At 38.4% G+C, this 12,564-nt stretch overlaps 1 protein-coding gene across 1 annotated transcript; it reads left to right on the top strand.

Annotated features, from left to right (window-relative positions):
• The first annotated feature begins 3,286 nt into the window (after window positions 1-3,286).
• PRPF38B (pre-mRNA processing factor 38B) lies at window positions 3,287-11,506 on the top strand. The gene is made up of 6 exons (XM_052637397.1): window positions 3,287-3,753; window positions 6,505-6,573; window positions 6,848-6,999; window positions 7,080-7,140; window positions 9,160-9,383; window positions 9,632-11,506. Exons 1-6 carry the CDS (start codon window positions 3,478-3,480, stop codon window positions 10,479-10,481), a joined length of 1,632 nt encoding a protein of 543 aa, XP_052493357.1. The 5' UTR covers window positions 3,287-3,477; the 3' UTR covers window positions 10,482-11,506.
• The last annotated feature ends 1,058 nt before the right edge of the window (window positions 11,507-12,564 follow it).

Below are 12,564 nucleotides of genomic sequence, written 5' to 3'. Positions count from 1 at the left end.
TAGTACACAAATGTTCATAGTCATAGTGACTTTATTTGTAATAGAAAAAAATTAGAAATCCACATGCCCACCAGCAGATAACTGAGTAAACAAATAGTAGGAATTCCATACCATGGAATACTACACAGTAAAAAAATAAAACAAGCACACATACAACTGATACAATAAGGATGAACATGAAAATTATTTTGAGTCAAAGAAGCCAAGTAAAAAGGGAACCTAGTATATGATTGTATTTATTATAATTCAAGAAAATGCAAACTAATCTATATTGACAGGTGATTGCTAGGGATGGAGATGGAGGGAGAGACTGGATTACAAAAGGACACAAGAGAACTTTTGGGGTGATGTATGATTTTTACCTTGATTGTGATGATGGTTTAATGGGTACTGAGATAGACCTAAGGGTCCCTCTCAAAGTTCTAACCCTTGAAGTTAGAATTTGAAGCCCTAATCCCCAAAGATGACGGTAATAGAAGGTGGAGCCTTTGAGAAGTACTTAAATCATGAGGGAGGAGCCCTCACAAATGGGGGTTGGTGCTCTTACAAATCTCAGAGAACTTCCACATCACTTCAATCTTGTGATTACATAGCTAGAAGGGGCCAACCATTAAGCAGGAAGAGAGTTTCCCCTTGGCCTTGGACTCTCCAGAACTCCAGAACTGTAAAAAATAAATTTTTGTTGTTAATAAGTTACTCAGTCTGTGATTTTTTTTATAGCCTGCAAAGACTAAGACAATAAGTGTACATGTATCAAAATGAAGCAAACCAAACTTCCCAGCTTTATCTATGTGCAGTGTAGTATTCCTAAGTTAAATATAACTTTTTAAATGGGGGTAATAGTTATACATTCAGGCTGTTTTAGGGATTCATTGAATATGTCAAGCACTTTATCCTAATACCTGATTTGATATTAATACTTAGTTTGATGCCACTGAAACTTTGACATCAAACTTCAATCTCTCTACTAAGCTTTACACTCAAAGTCTAGAGGTAAATGAATTTTTTAAAGATTTAAGCATTTAGTAGGATTTGGCAATTAATGTCACTGAGTAAACTTAATAAACTTATTATCAAGGCAAAAAAAATACACATAAAGGAAGAACTGGGTTCAAAATTTTTTTCATGCTATTTTTAACAGTAATTCAGGGAATTCCCTGGTGGTCCAGTGGCTGACTCTGTGCTCCCAATACAGGGGGGCTGGATTCGATCCCTGGTAAGGGAACTAGTTCCCACGTGCCACAACTAAGACTTTATGCAGCCAAACAAATAAAAATAAATATTTTTTTAAAAAACAGTAATTCATTAAAATTTAGGATCATCTATTTTCCTTGGGAAGGAAGTCTATACTAATGAAAAACAAGATCTACTAAGAAGTTAAAAACCACTTCTAAAAGCTTTAGTTCTCCAGTATAAATAAAGGAACTAGACAGGATGATCACTTACATACTGTTCAGCTCTAAATATTAATCACTATAATCATTCATTTCTCATTCATCTTTCCTTGCATTGTCATACCACTATCTCCTACTGGTTCAACTTCATCCAAGTGTGGATTTTTCCCAAAGTTTCTGTCTTATCTTTTTCCCCTCCTCTGTGTCTAAGCCACTGAACTTAAGATCTCCAATTAAGTCAGACAGAGAAGGAAAAATATGTGACATCCCTTATATATGGAATCTAAAAAGAAATACAAATGAACTTAGGAAACAGACTCACAGAGAACCAACTTAAGCTTGGGGTGGGGGTAAGAATAGGGGGTAGGAACAGTTAGGGAGCTTGGCATGGACATATACACACTGCTACATTTAAGATGGATAACCACTAAGGATCTACTTTATAGCACAAGGAACTCGGCTCAATGTTCTGTGGCAGCCCGGATGGGAGGGGAGTTTGGGGGAGAGTGGATACGTGTATATGTATGGCTGAGTCCCTTCAATGTTCACCTGAAAGGAGACAGTTTTAATAGTCTATATACCGATAATAAAAAGTTTAAATACTTAAAAAAAAAACTCCACCTTCAAACTTCCTACTTCAAGTTTCTAGGCAAGACTAAATGATTAAAGTGTCACAATGAGAAATCAAATAGGATGGAGAATGGAAAATGTCCTTGGATTTTGGCAATTAGGATAACACTGAGCATCCAAGGTTTTGAGTAGGGAGTGCGGCACTTTTCGAAGGATGACTCTGGCAACACTGTTAAGAATGAACTGGAACCTGAGACTATTTGGCATATTAGCATCGAAGGTGACTTTGGAGTCATAGCTGTAACCTTGGGTTTAAATGCCATTAAATTCCTAATGTTTTATCTCGGGATTCCAGGCACTTATGTGGTCCAATTCCTATCCAGTCGTTACTCCCCCATAAGTGTATTTCCTGCCCTCGGTCAGCCAGACTACCCCCTACTGAGCTTGATCTTCCTTGCCTCTATGGATACTCAGGCTACTGATTATAAAACTGCCCAGTTCATGAATACTTGCACAAATTTTACTGCCTTTTTTCGCCTTCTCTTAGCTCCCAAACACCATAAATCTTCTCTAGGTTAACAGTAGCTTTTGAAAGATGAGATTCTGACTCATTTTCACACCCAGCAGCTTCTTCCACCTCTTCCTCCCCCAGTCAGAGTGCATCGGCAGAATGGAAGTACTCAAATAGAAATCACGTAACAAAACGGCGCTACAGGTACAGCAGCTCTTTTAAAGCAAAAATGCCTTTTTTTTTTAACAGTCCACTAAAATGTTATCTCGACCTTGCTGTTGAATAAATTTAGGTTCCAATAATAAGACCTCCGGCCAGACACTACAGCCTGGCGGACGACTTTGCGTCGGTATCACATGAATGAATGCGGTCCTATCGGAGAATACGAAAATTGTGAACCCAAGAGACTCCACAGGAATCAAGTCACGAATTTGCAAGCACACAGCCCTCCGAACGCCTTCCCGCTCAGCTTCCGAAAGGAGAAACCCGGGCCGCAGTCCAACATACAGATCAAACGGACAAACCCCTCCCCTGGCCACCAAATCCCCAGTGTTTAAGTCTCCTAAGAGGTGGGCAGTAGAGGCCAGCGCCGCGACCGCAGTGTGCGCCGAACTCGCGGAACTAGGAAGAGGAATCTCGAGCCCACCTGGGCGTCTCTGATTGGCCGTCGGCTAAGCTTGGAATTCTGGGGCGTGTTGCGTCATATCCGCCGGGGCCGCCATCTTGCTCCCAGGGGCAGTTGGCGGAAGAGAGCGCGCTCCCAGGCCGCCGGCTCGGTGTCTGCTTGGAGTTCTCGAGGCCCGCGATTCGGCGTCTGCTCTCGACCAGGGGTCCGTCTCTTAGGTTCCGGTTGCCCTCCCTCACCCAGCTGAGGGACAGCGAGGCGGCCCCCTCTTCGACGGCGTTCCATGGAGTAGGGTCCCGGACCGTTGTCCCGAAGAGCGAGATCGAGCTTGGCCGCCTCCCCCTCCCTTCTCCCTCCCTTCTTCCTTCCGCCGCAACATGGCTAACAACAGCCCCGCGCTGACAGGCAACTCGCAGCCGCAGCACCAGGCGGCAGCGGCCGCAGCCCAGCAGCAGCAGCAGTGCGGCAGCGGCGGCACCACCAAGCCGGCAGTCTCGGGCAAGCAGGGCAATGTGCTGCCGCTGTGGGGCAACGAAAAGACTATGAACCTCAACCCCATGATCTTGACCAATATCCTGTCGTCGCCTTACTTTAAAGTGCAGCTGTACGAGCTCAAGACCTACCACGAGGTGGTGGACGAGATCTACTTTAAGGTACGAAGCGACTAGACTTGGCGGGGTGGGAGGGATGTTAAGTTCCGAGGAAGGGGTATGGAGGAAACGGGCGGAGGCGGCCCTCGAGGTCTGATGATCTGTAGCTGAGGAAAGGTTGAACGGAGGGGGAGCTGTGGCTTGTAGTTCGCCAGGGAGGGGTCAAACTGGGGCCGCCCTCTCATTTCCTTTTCAGATTTTTAGGGCCGGGAGAGCCCGCCGCCATTGATCTCTCTCTTCCCCCAACCTCCTGCCCGCCCCTGGGGGGAGTTGGGACGGGAGGATTGGGGGAGAGGAGAAACGAGTAACTGAAGCCTCTCCAGTTTACAGTTTAAATTTCTTTCTTTTGACGTGGATCTGCTCAGCGCCAACTTGTTGGTGCTTCTCCCCCTCACCCCGGGCCAGTTCGTGTATTGACTTCATTGTTGGCCTCGTGTTGTTGGTATTCACTATCCGATCCGGACAGGGAAATGGTCAGTGTGTGTGTCGGGTGGAGTGGGAGGGTCGAGGGTGGAGAGGTGCAAGTGGAAAAGATGTACCGAAGGCCTGGAAATTTTAGCAGCAGGAGGTCAGGAGTGAGTGGTTTCAGTCACCTGTGCGTTGGGCTTATTTAGAATTATCTGGGCCCTGGGCTTCTGCGGCAGGGTCGGTGCTGGCTTGGCTGTGCTGGGGAGCTCACCTGGCGCCTCCTCACTGCACTCTTGTCTCAGTTCTTGTTTCGTTAGCAGGATTGACTCAGTCTTGCAGCGAGGCTCGGAGCAGCCCAGGGTCGCAGGTAGAGGTATGCATTATTAATCATGCTCAATCGCCATAAATGCATTTCCCTGGTTAAATGAACGGCTACTTAGATTTTTTTTTTTTTTTTTTGACCATTGGTTTTGGTCTTTTCCTCACGAGTTTGGTAGGCTTTCTCCATTTACCTAAAAATTACGTAGTTTTTAAAAATTATCTTCCAGGCCTCCTAAGATAAACTTATACTATTAAAGAATATCAGTTAATCTTAAAGGTTTTTAAATACTTAAACTAAGACATCTGACATAATACGTTTTGTCTGTATTAACTCCTAAAAACCACTTGACAGACACATAAAGTTATCTTCCCTGACCTGAACATAGCTGTAGAGGTGATAAGAGAGGAAATTTTCTTTATTTGCCTTCAGGTTACGTTTTGTCCACCTTTTCCCCTAATAAGTGAATAGCTTATTAAAGGATTTTGAGATACCAGTTGGTTTTGATAGGAGATCTTATTTTGAGAATATAATTCAACTTTGGGTATATAAAGTAAACTGAAATTTCTGTGTACTCTTAATATTGTAAGTAATTGTAATACTGTGAACTAGATTTTTTTTTTTTAAGGTAAGGCCTTTTTCAGTGTGGATACAATGTGGTGAATATTTAACCCTTATTCAGTTGAGATCGGGTTCCTGCTCTTTGTGGCAGGTTCTGTTTAATAACCTAGGCAAATGTTAATAGGATTGAGGGAAAAGCTTGCAAATTTAGTTATAAAATTGAAGACTCGGGTTTTGTTATCCAGATCAAATAATCGTTGAAATATATGGGCTTCCTATTTTGTAAGTCTATTTTGTATGGCATCCACCCCTTTGGTTAGCCTTTAAGGAATTGAAACATCTCTTCACAGCAAGGTGGGGGAAGGAAATAAAACTCTAAAGCAGTGCAGCTTAGTCCACTAAGCAGAATAGTGTAGTGTTTACAGTTAAATGCATGCTTTTCTGTCTGAGGCATTGACAAGGACTATTTCATGTAATAATGGATGGGTGGAAGTAAAATTTCAGAAATACGAGTAAAAGAACAGGATTTCAAAACCATTTGGTTTTGTTTCAAGTTAAGAAACTAATACGGATCTTATTTTTTCCAAACACCTTTGTTATATCTGTTGTACAGCTAATCTTTCTTTGCTGTTTTTAGGTGAAATATATTGTTTTTATAGGGTGCCCCACTTTAGCAAAGATCTGTATCTTTGAATATACTTGACAATGCAAGTTATACTTACTGTTTTTGACCCAGTTTATATTTGGGGGGAAAATTGAATTGGTTCATATAATCAGGCTGAAAATATACAGTAACTAGAATAATCTATGTGTAGGTATGGCCTTTGTAATTTCATCTTTAGTCAGAAATGAACATAATGCTTGACCATGGTTTTAAAAAAATGTGTAAATATCAAGCTTGATGATTTTGCTTCAGAAGTAATTTGTTACTACTTTAGCACACTTTGTTTTTTCTTTATTTTATAATGTGGAATTTTAGATCACCACAAAATTGAAATATTACGGGTATTTTAAAGTTTTTTTTTTTAATAAATACTTAAACTTTGTTAATACTTTCTGCATTTAAGTTGGGGCTTTAAATCCATTTTAAAATGAGGATTTTTATTTTTTAAGTAATTCATAATACAAAATTGATTATCAATTTTTAAGTGTGTAAGACTAGAACATATCTCCACCTGTATATGCTCCCTCCAAAGCTAGTTTAATGGCATTTCTGCTGTGTAAAGTTGTTGAGGTTTTGTTAAACCCTAGGTTGCTTTATTGGTGCTATTTGAAATATCTAAGCAGTTTTCAGAGATGGTTTACATACTTTAAAATGTATGTAAACAAAATATATACATCATGTCAAAATGCCCAACTTCCAAACTTTTGGAAGAGCGGCTCTGTTATGGATTGGGGTTTACTTGAGTCATTTTTTAAAAATTCAAAGCATGAATGTTTGTTGTGTTTCTCTTTTCTGTTTTCAGGTCACGCATGTTGAACCATGGGAGAAAGGAAGCAGGAAAACAGCTGGCCAAACAGGGATGTGCGGAGGGGTAAGTAGAAGTACGTGCATTTTTCAGTTTTTCTGTGTCTAATAACTAAGTTTATGTTTGGAAAACTAAAAGTTTGTCAATTACATACCAAGTTACAGTTAGTTTATGTTTTTAAAAATCTAAAGTGTTCCCTGGTGTTAGAAAAGCTTTTTTTTTTAATGGTCTGTTCTCAGTTCTGGATTGTATCTTGTATTAATAGCTAATAGGATTAATCAGTTGGTATTAAGTATCTCTGTTAATTACTTTACCACTGTCTTAATTCTTTCCCTTAAAGGTTCGAGGTGTTGGAACAGGAGGAATTGTTTCTACAGCTTTTTGCCTGTTATACAAATTATTTACTCTGAAATTAACTCGCAAGCAAGTGATGGGTCTTATAACACACACAGACTCTCCATATATTAGAGCCCTTGGATTTATGTATATAAGGTGAGCATACGTTTCTCTACATTTTCAATAAATATCTTATTTTAATTGACCTAAGCTTAATCAGTCTTTTGTGATTCTAGGTACACACAGCCCCCTACAGATCTGTGGGACTGGTTTGAATCCTTCCTTGATGATGAAGAGGTATGTCAACAAGGGTAATAATTAATTTTCTTCTGATTATCCTTTTAAAATATTTTTTATTTATTGATGATTTAACATCTTCCAGAATTTTCTGTACCTAAATTTATTCACTCACATACTTTTGGAATTAATGTCCTGTTACTAAAATTAGGGTGGATTTTATATGTCTTAGGTTAAATTTTTTAAGTCTTGTTTTCAAATTTTTAAATTGTTTAGATTTATTTTGCTAACTATTGAGTTTTCTCTTCCTAGTTGTGTTCTGTGTATTGATCTTGACTTGTACAGTTGATAGTGACTTTTTAGTTGGCCATGCTCAAGATTGAGGTGGTAAGACATGCACATAGAAATAGTAATTATTGCTTTTTTTTAATATATATTCTGGGACTTTTCGGATTTTTACCCTATAATTTCCTCCAAATAGGAATATTTCCATTTGTATAGAAATGCAGAATTTTAGAGCTGAGTGGAATTTAAATAGGGTGAGGGTTTAGATAACTTGTTTGAGGTGATCAGACTATTTCAGTCCCAGCTTTCTAACTCTTACTATACATGTTTACAGAAAGAAACCTCTCTTTAGTAGTTCAGATTTTTTTTTTTAATGTAAAACTTAGCATTCAAGCTTAAGGTTGAACTTGTTACATATGTTCAGAAAGTACTTTGGAATACATTACTGTGTCAGATTTAAATCATACATGTATTAAAGTCCAAGATCACAGAAGGATCTTAATAATGATCACTGTTGTCCATACATCTGTCCCCACCATTACACTTTAAGGTTCATAAAGAAAACTGAGTGGTGTTTTAGTAGCCCTATTTAAAATGTATCCAAAGAATTGGTTGTATTAAAGGATAGTCCTAATGGAAATCTTTCTGGTGTGTTTTTATTACTACACGCACAACTAAATAAATCTCACTCATATAGACATGGAGAATTTTTCTCTGTACTTTTTTTTTTTTTTTTAAAGTATTTACAGTCTGTTTATTATCTCGGAAGAGGCCAAAAGTGTGTTAGATGATAAATCACAATCGTTTTTTCTTTTTAGATAAGATTTTTCAGGCTAGGGTGCTTCTCCTTTCTATATTAAAAAGCATGTCCCACTTCATAAATTGATATTAGGTTTGTTTCTGAATGCTTCTGTTTAATCTGTTTTTTATTGTATTTACAAACCTGAGGCTTTCTATTTAAGCTAACTTATTGTTTTCTTCCTTAGATATCTGCAGCGATTATATTTGGAAATACTGTATATCTGAACACTTAAATGTGTGTGAGTGCAAGCAGTTTTACCTTTAGCTCTTGTTTTCCTGTTTAGATAACAAATCTCACTTTCCTTGTGTGCTTGCACTATAGGTTTGGGACTGACAATAGCTGACTAACATGTCCTGAGCTGTGAGAGGGCATAGCAAGAAGGCCTTCATGCGGTAATGACCCTTTTCAGAGACAATGGTCATCATGGATTATGCGTTTCCAATTATTTGTTTATTTATTTATTTTCTACGTAACTCTAAATTAGAAACCTCACTGCTTCATGGCAGTTGGTTTGCTATTGCTTCCAGTTTTATTAGGGCTTCATTTTATATTAGAGCTGTTAAAAGATAATCTTTAGACAGGAACTATTTAAAGTAGTTCATATGTAGCTAGGTTACGCCGCTAGGAACCATGTATGCAAACGTGTCCACAGAAATAAAATGTATAGTTAGTAGGTATGTGGAATGTAAATTTGATTGTTCCAAATAGTCTAGTAATGTAAGGGGGTGTTCCATATTCTTTTTTAACTGAGAGAGGTCACTTCTCTTTCTGTCCATGAGGTTGCAGGGTTTGTTCTCACCTGCATGCACACACTGAGCCCAGATATTTCTGTGTATCATTCATTACCAGATTAGAAAGGTACACAAACTGAAATTTTTCTGTTAGAATTTTTTTGTATTTGAGATTCCAAAGATGGTTATATTTTTTATAGTATTCTTATATTTATTGAGATAAATTTTTTGACGGCCAGGATATCTTTTGTGTTTCTGTAGGACCTAGATGTGAAGGCTGGTGGAGGCTGCGTAATGACCATTGGTGAAATGCTGCGATCTTTTCTCACAAAACTGGAGTGGTTTTCTACTTTGTTTCCGAGAATTCCGGTTCCGGTTCAGAAAAATATTGATCAACAGATTAAAACCAGGCCAAGGAAAATCAAGAAGGACGGAAAGGAAGGCACTGAGGAAATAGACAGACATGCTGAGCGCAGACGCTCAAGGTAATGTAACCCTTGAGTTACTGCAGCTTTAAAATGTGCTTTATGCAAAAGTTCTTGGAAGTTAGTATCACATTCTTACATATAATTTGTCATCTTTGCCCCATTTTCTACCCTTAAAGGCATGTTCAACAAATTATGCATCTGTAAATGAGAACAGGCAAATATTTTGCTTAAATTATTCTTGATGTGTAACGCTTATGTTTTATTCAAGTTTTTTTCTCCCCTTCCTCTTTTTTCCTGAATATTAGGTCTCCAAGGAGATCACTGAGTCCACGAAGGTCCCCGAGAAGATCCAGAAGTAGAAGCCATCATCGAGAAGGCCATGGGTCTTCTAGTTTTGACCGAGAATTAGAAAGAGAGAAAGAACGCCAGCGACTAGAGCGTGAAGCCAAAGAAAGGGAGAAAGAAAGGCGAAGATCCCGGAGTATTGATCGGGGGCTAGACCGCAGACATAGCAGGAGCAGGGAAAGACATAGAAGCCGTAGTCGGAGTCGTGATAGGAAAGGGGATAGAAGGGACAGGGATCGGGAAAGAGAGAAAGAAAACGAGAGAGGTAGAAGACGAGACCGTGACTATGATAAGGAAAGAGGTAATGACCGAGAAAAGGAGCGATCACGAGAACGGTCCAAGGAGCGGAGAAGTAGGGGGGAGGTAGAAGAAAAGAAACATAAAGAAGACAAAGATGACAGGCGACACAGAGATGACAAAAAAGATTCCAAGAAAGACAGAAAACATAGTAGAAGTAGAAGCAGAGAAAGAAAACATAGAAGTAGGAGTAGAAGTAGAAACGCAGGGAAACGAAGTAGAAGCAGGAGCAAAGAGAAATCAAGTAAACATAAAAATGACAGTAAAGAAAAATCAAACAAACGAAGTAGAAGCGGCAGTCAAGGAAGAACTGACAGTGTTGAAAAAAGAAAACGAGAACATAGCCCCAGCAAAGAAAAATCTAGGAAGCGCAGCGGAAGCAAAGAACGTTCCCACAAACGAGATCACAGCGATAGCAAGGACCAGTGTGACAAACGTGATCGCCGAAGGAGCCAAAGCATAGAAACAGAGAGCCAAGAAAAACAGCATAAAGACAAGGAGGAGACTGTGTGACAGTTTTTTTGTAAAAGTGGATCACATTGAATCCTATAAACGTTGGATTAAATCTGCTTTTTCTTTTTCCTCCCAAGTTGAGGTTGTGCAGTAGTTACGCACTCTTCAAGCTCCCTGTAGGCTGCATTTTCATTTCCTCTTTTGTGTAGGGAAGTGCCTTTGTAATCCCATTTATTGCATTGATGTCTTCATCCAGTTGTTGAGTTTGATACATGATGCACAGATTGTTCTTGCATTTTATTGTTCAACTGTTTTTGAGATGTACAGTCTGTACATATGTCCTGAAAATGTTTTAATTCCTTTGGCATGGTTGCCATGTTGGTTAAATTTGTATAAGGCAATAAACTGCCACTAATTCTATTTTTGTTTTGTAGGTGTGGGATTATGGTTTGTGTACTGAAGTTAGCATGGCTGTGCTTTTCGTAATAGAATGCTAAAGACTTTGCAAATGGATCTAGGATGTCTATTATAGGAGAACTACATGCTTTCAGTGTACATGAAGGCAGCAGCTTTAGGATTAACATTCTTGCCCACTGTATATTGTCTTGGAAGGCTCTTGTTAATATGTTAAACCTAATAGTCTCTACAGTTAACTTTAGAGAGAATTTATGAGAAGTTAGTTTCTGATGCAGAGGTTTCAATTAGGCTGTGATTTGATCAAAAGTCCTTTTAGCATTCTACCTCAAAGGGACACTGTTAGTATGCCTAAAATTAATTCACTTAGTTTTCCTTTTTTATTTGAAGAAAATACATGACATGTAATCTTTTTCTTGAATTTTTCAGATTTTAAAGTACTATATTAAAGGAGAGATTAATGTCTAAAGCCTAGCATTCTTGCAGCAACCCTATACTAACGTGAGATTGGGAGAGGGTGGGGCAGGTGAGTAGAGAAATGGGTATAAGCCTCAAGCTTCCAAAGTGTTTTTATAAATGGAAAATACTTAAATTATGAAACAGCTTGATATAGTGTCCTTTTTTTAAATTCAAAACTTTTTTTATTGAAAATGAAGATTGCTGTTTGAGTTTTTAAACTTAATCTACAAGAGAGAAGTATTAAAAGTAATGCTTAGCTGCATTATTTAAGATTATCAGCAAATTATTTGATAGATTGTTCTTATGACTTGTATTCTGATTACAGAGAACGATCATGAGTGTGGAATAAATTACTGGATTAAATCCTTTATCCTGGGTGTTGGCTTCCCCCTTTTGTTAATTTAAGTATTTTTTATTGTGGAAATAGATACAATGTTAGTAGAGTCATACTTTGAGCAGAAGGATATCTTAGCGCCCAAATGACAAGTAAATTTTAAAAGTGTAGATGGAATTAGACATACATGATGGCCAGCAATGTTTGCTAGAGTTCTTAATAACAGTTCCCTTTATCCTTGGGTGTTACTGCATCAATAGGTTGTTTTTTGGTTTGAATAATTAGTTTCACATCAGAGGTCCTTATTGCAGGACTTTACAATTAGGTTATATATTAGAATCATTTAAAATTTAGACTTGAAAGAGCTTTTAAAAATAACTCTTCCAATTCTTATAACAGAGGCCCAAAGTTCAGTCATTGACAGGACTATAAGGGAGTCTTCTGACAGAATTAACTGACCATATTAACATTTGTTTCTCTCACTTCATATTGGCCAGTGAGATGGGCACTCAGATGCCACCTTGCAAAAAAAACCATTAAATGGGACAAAGGAGTACATTTGGCAGAGTTCTTCATATGTGGGCTTAACTAACATTTGTACGTACTTCAGAAAAATCTCATTAAATGAAGGAATTCTAAGAAAATACTCTTTCTTTTAAGAGTAGAATATTCAATGATCTTTTAAGCTGAGTGTCAAGTGAATGAACACTAGATACGTAGAAATTAGAAAACTTCCTGAATGATGAAAGCCAATAGATTTAACAAATATATAGCATACCTAAATGGATGGTGCTACTCCTTTGAATATAGTTAATTTGGTGGTGTATTTTGGCAAAACATGGGAAGAATTTATTACAAATAGAAGTGAAAGTATCACTGCATTTAGTTTCCTGTCATTTTGCTTTTGGGCATTTTGATATATAGGAGAACATGTAA

Source organism: Budorcas taxicolor, chromosome 3 (assembly GCF_023091745.1).
Source record: "Budorcas taxicolor isolate Tak-1 chromosome 3, Takin1.1, whole genome shotgun sequence".
NCBI lineage: Eukaryota > Metazoa > Chordata > Mammalia > Artiodactyla > Bovidae > Budorcas > Budorcas taxicolor.
Note: the sequence above shows the minus strand (reverse complement) of the source record. Positions and strands in the feature narration are given on the sequence as shown.

Bases quoted from the DNA above. Each gene is read 5' to 3' on its own strand.
- PRPF38B (XM_052637397.1), top strand. From the start codon at position 3,478: ATGGCTAACAACAGCCCCGCGCTGACAGGCAACTCGCAGCCGCAGCAC. The intron at 7,141-9,159 runs GTATGTCAACAA...GTGTTTCTGTAG, and splicing joins CCTTCCTTGATGATGAAGAG to GACCTAGATGTGAAGGCTGG. The intron at 9,384-9,631 runs GTAATGTAACCC...CCTGAATATTAG, and splicing joins GCTGAGCGCAGACGCTCAAG to GTCTCCAAGGAGATCACTGA.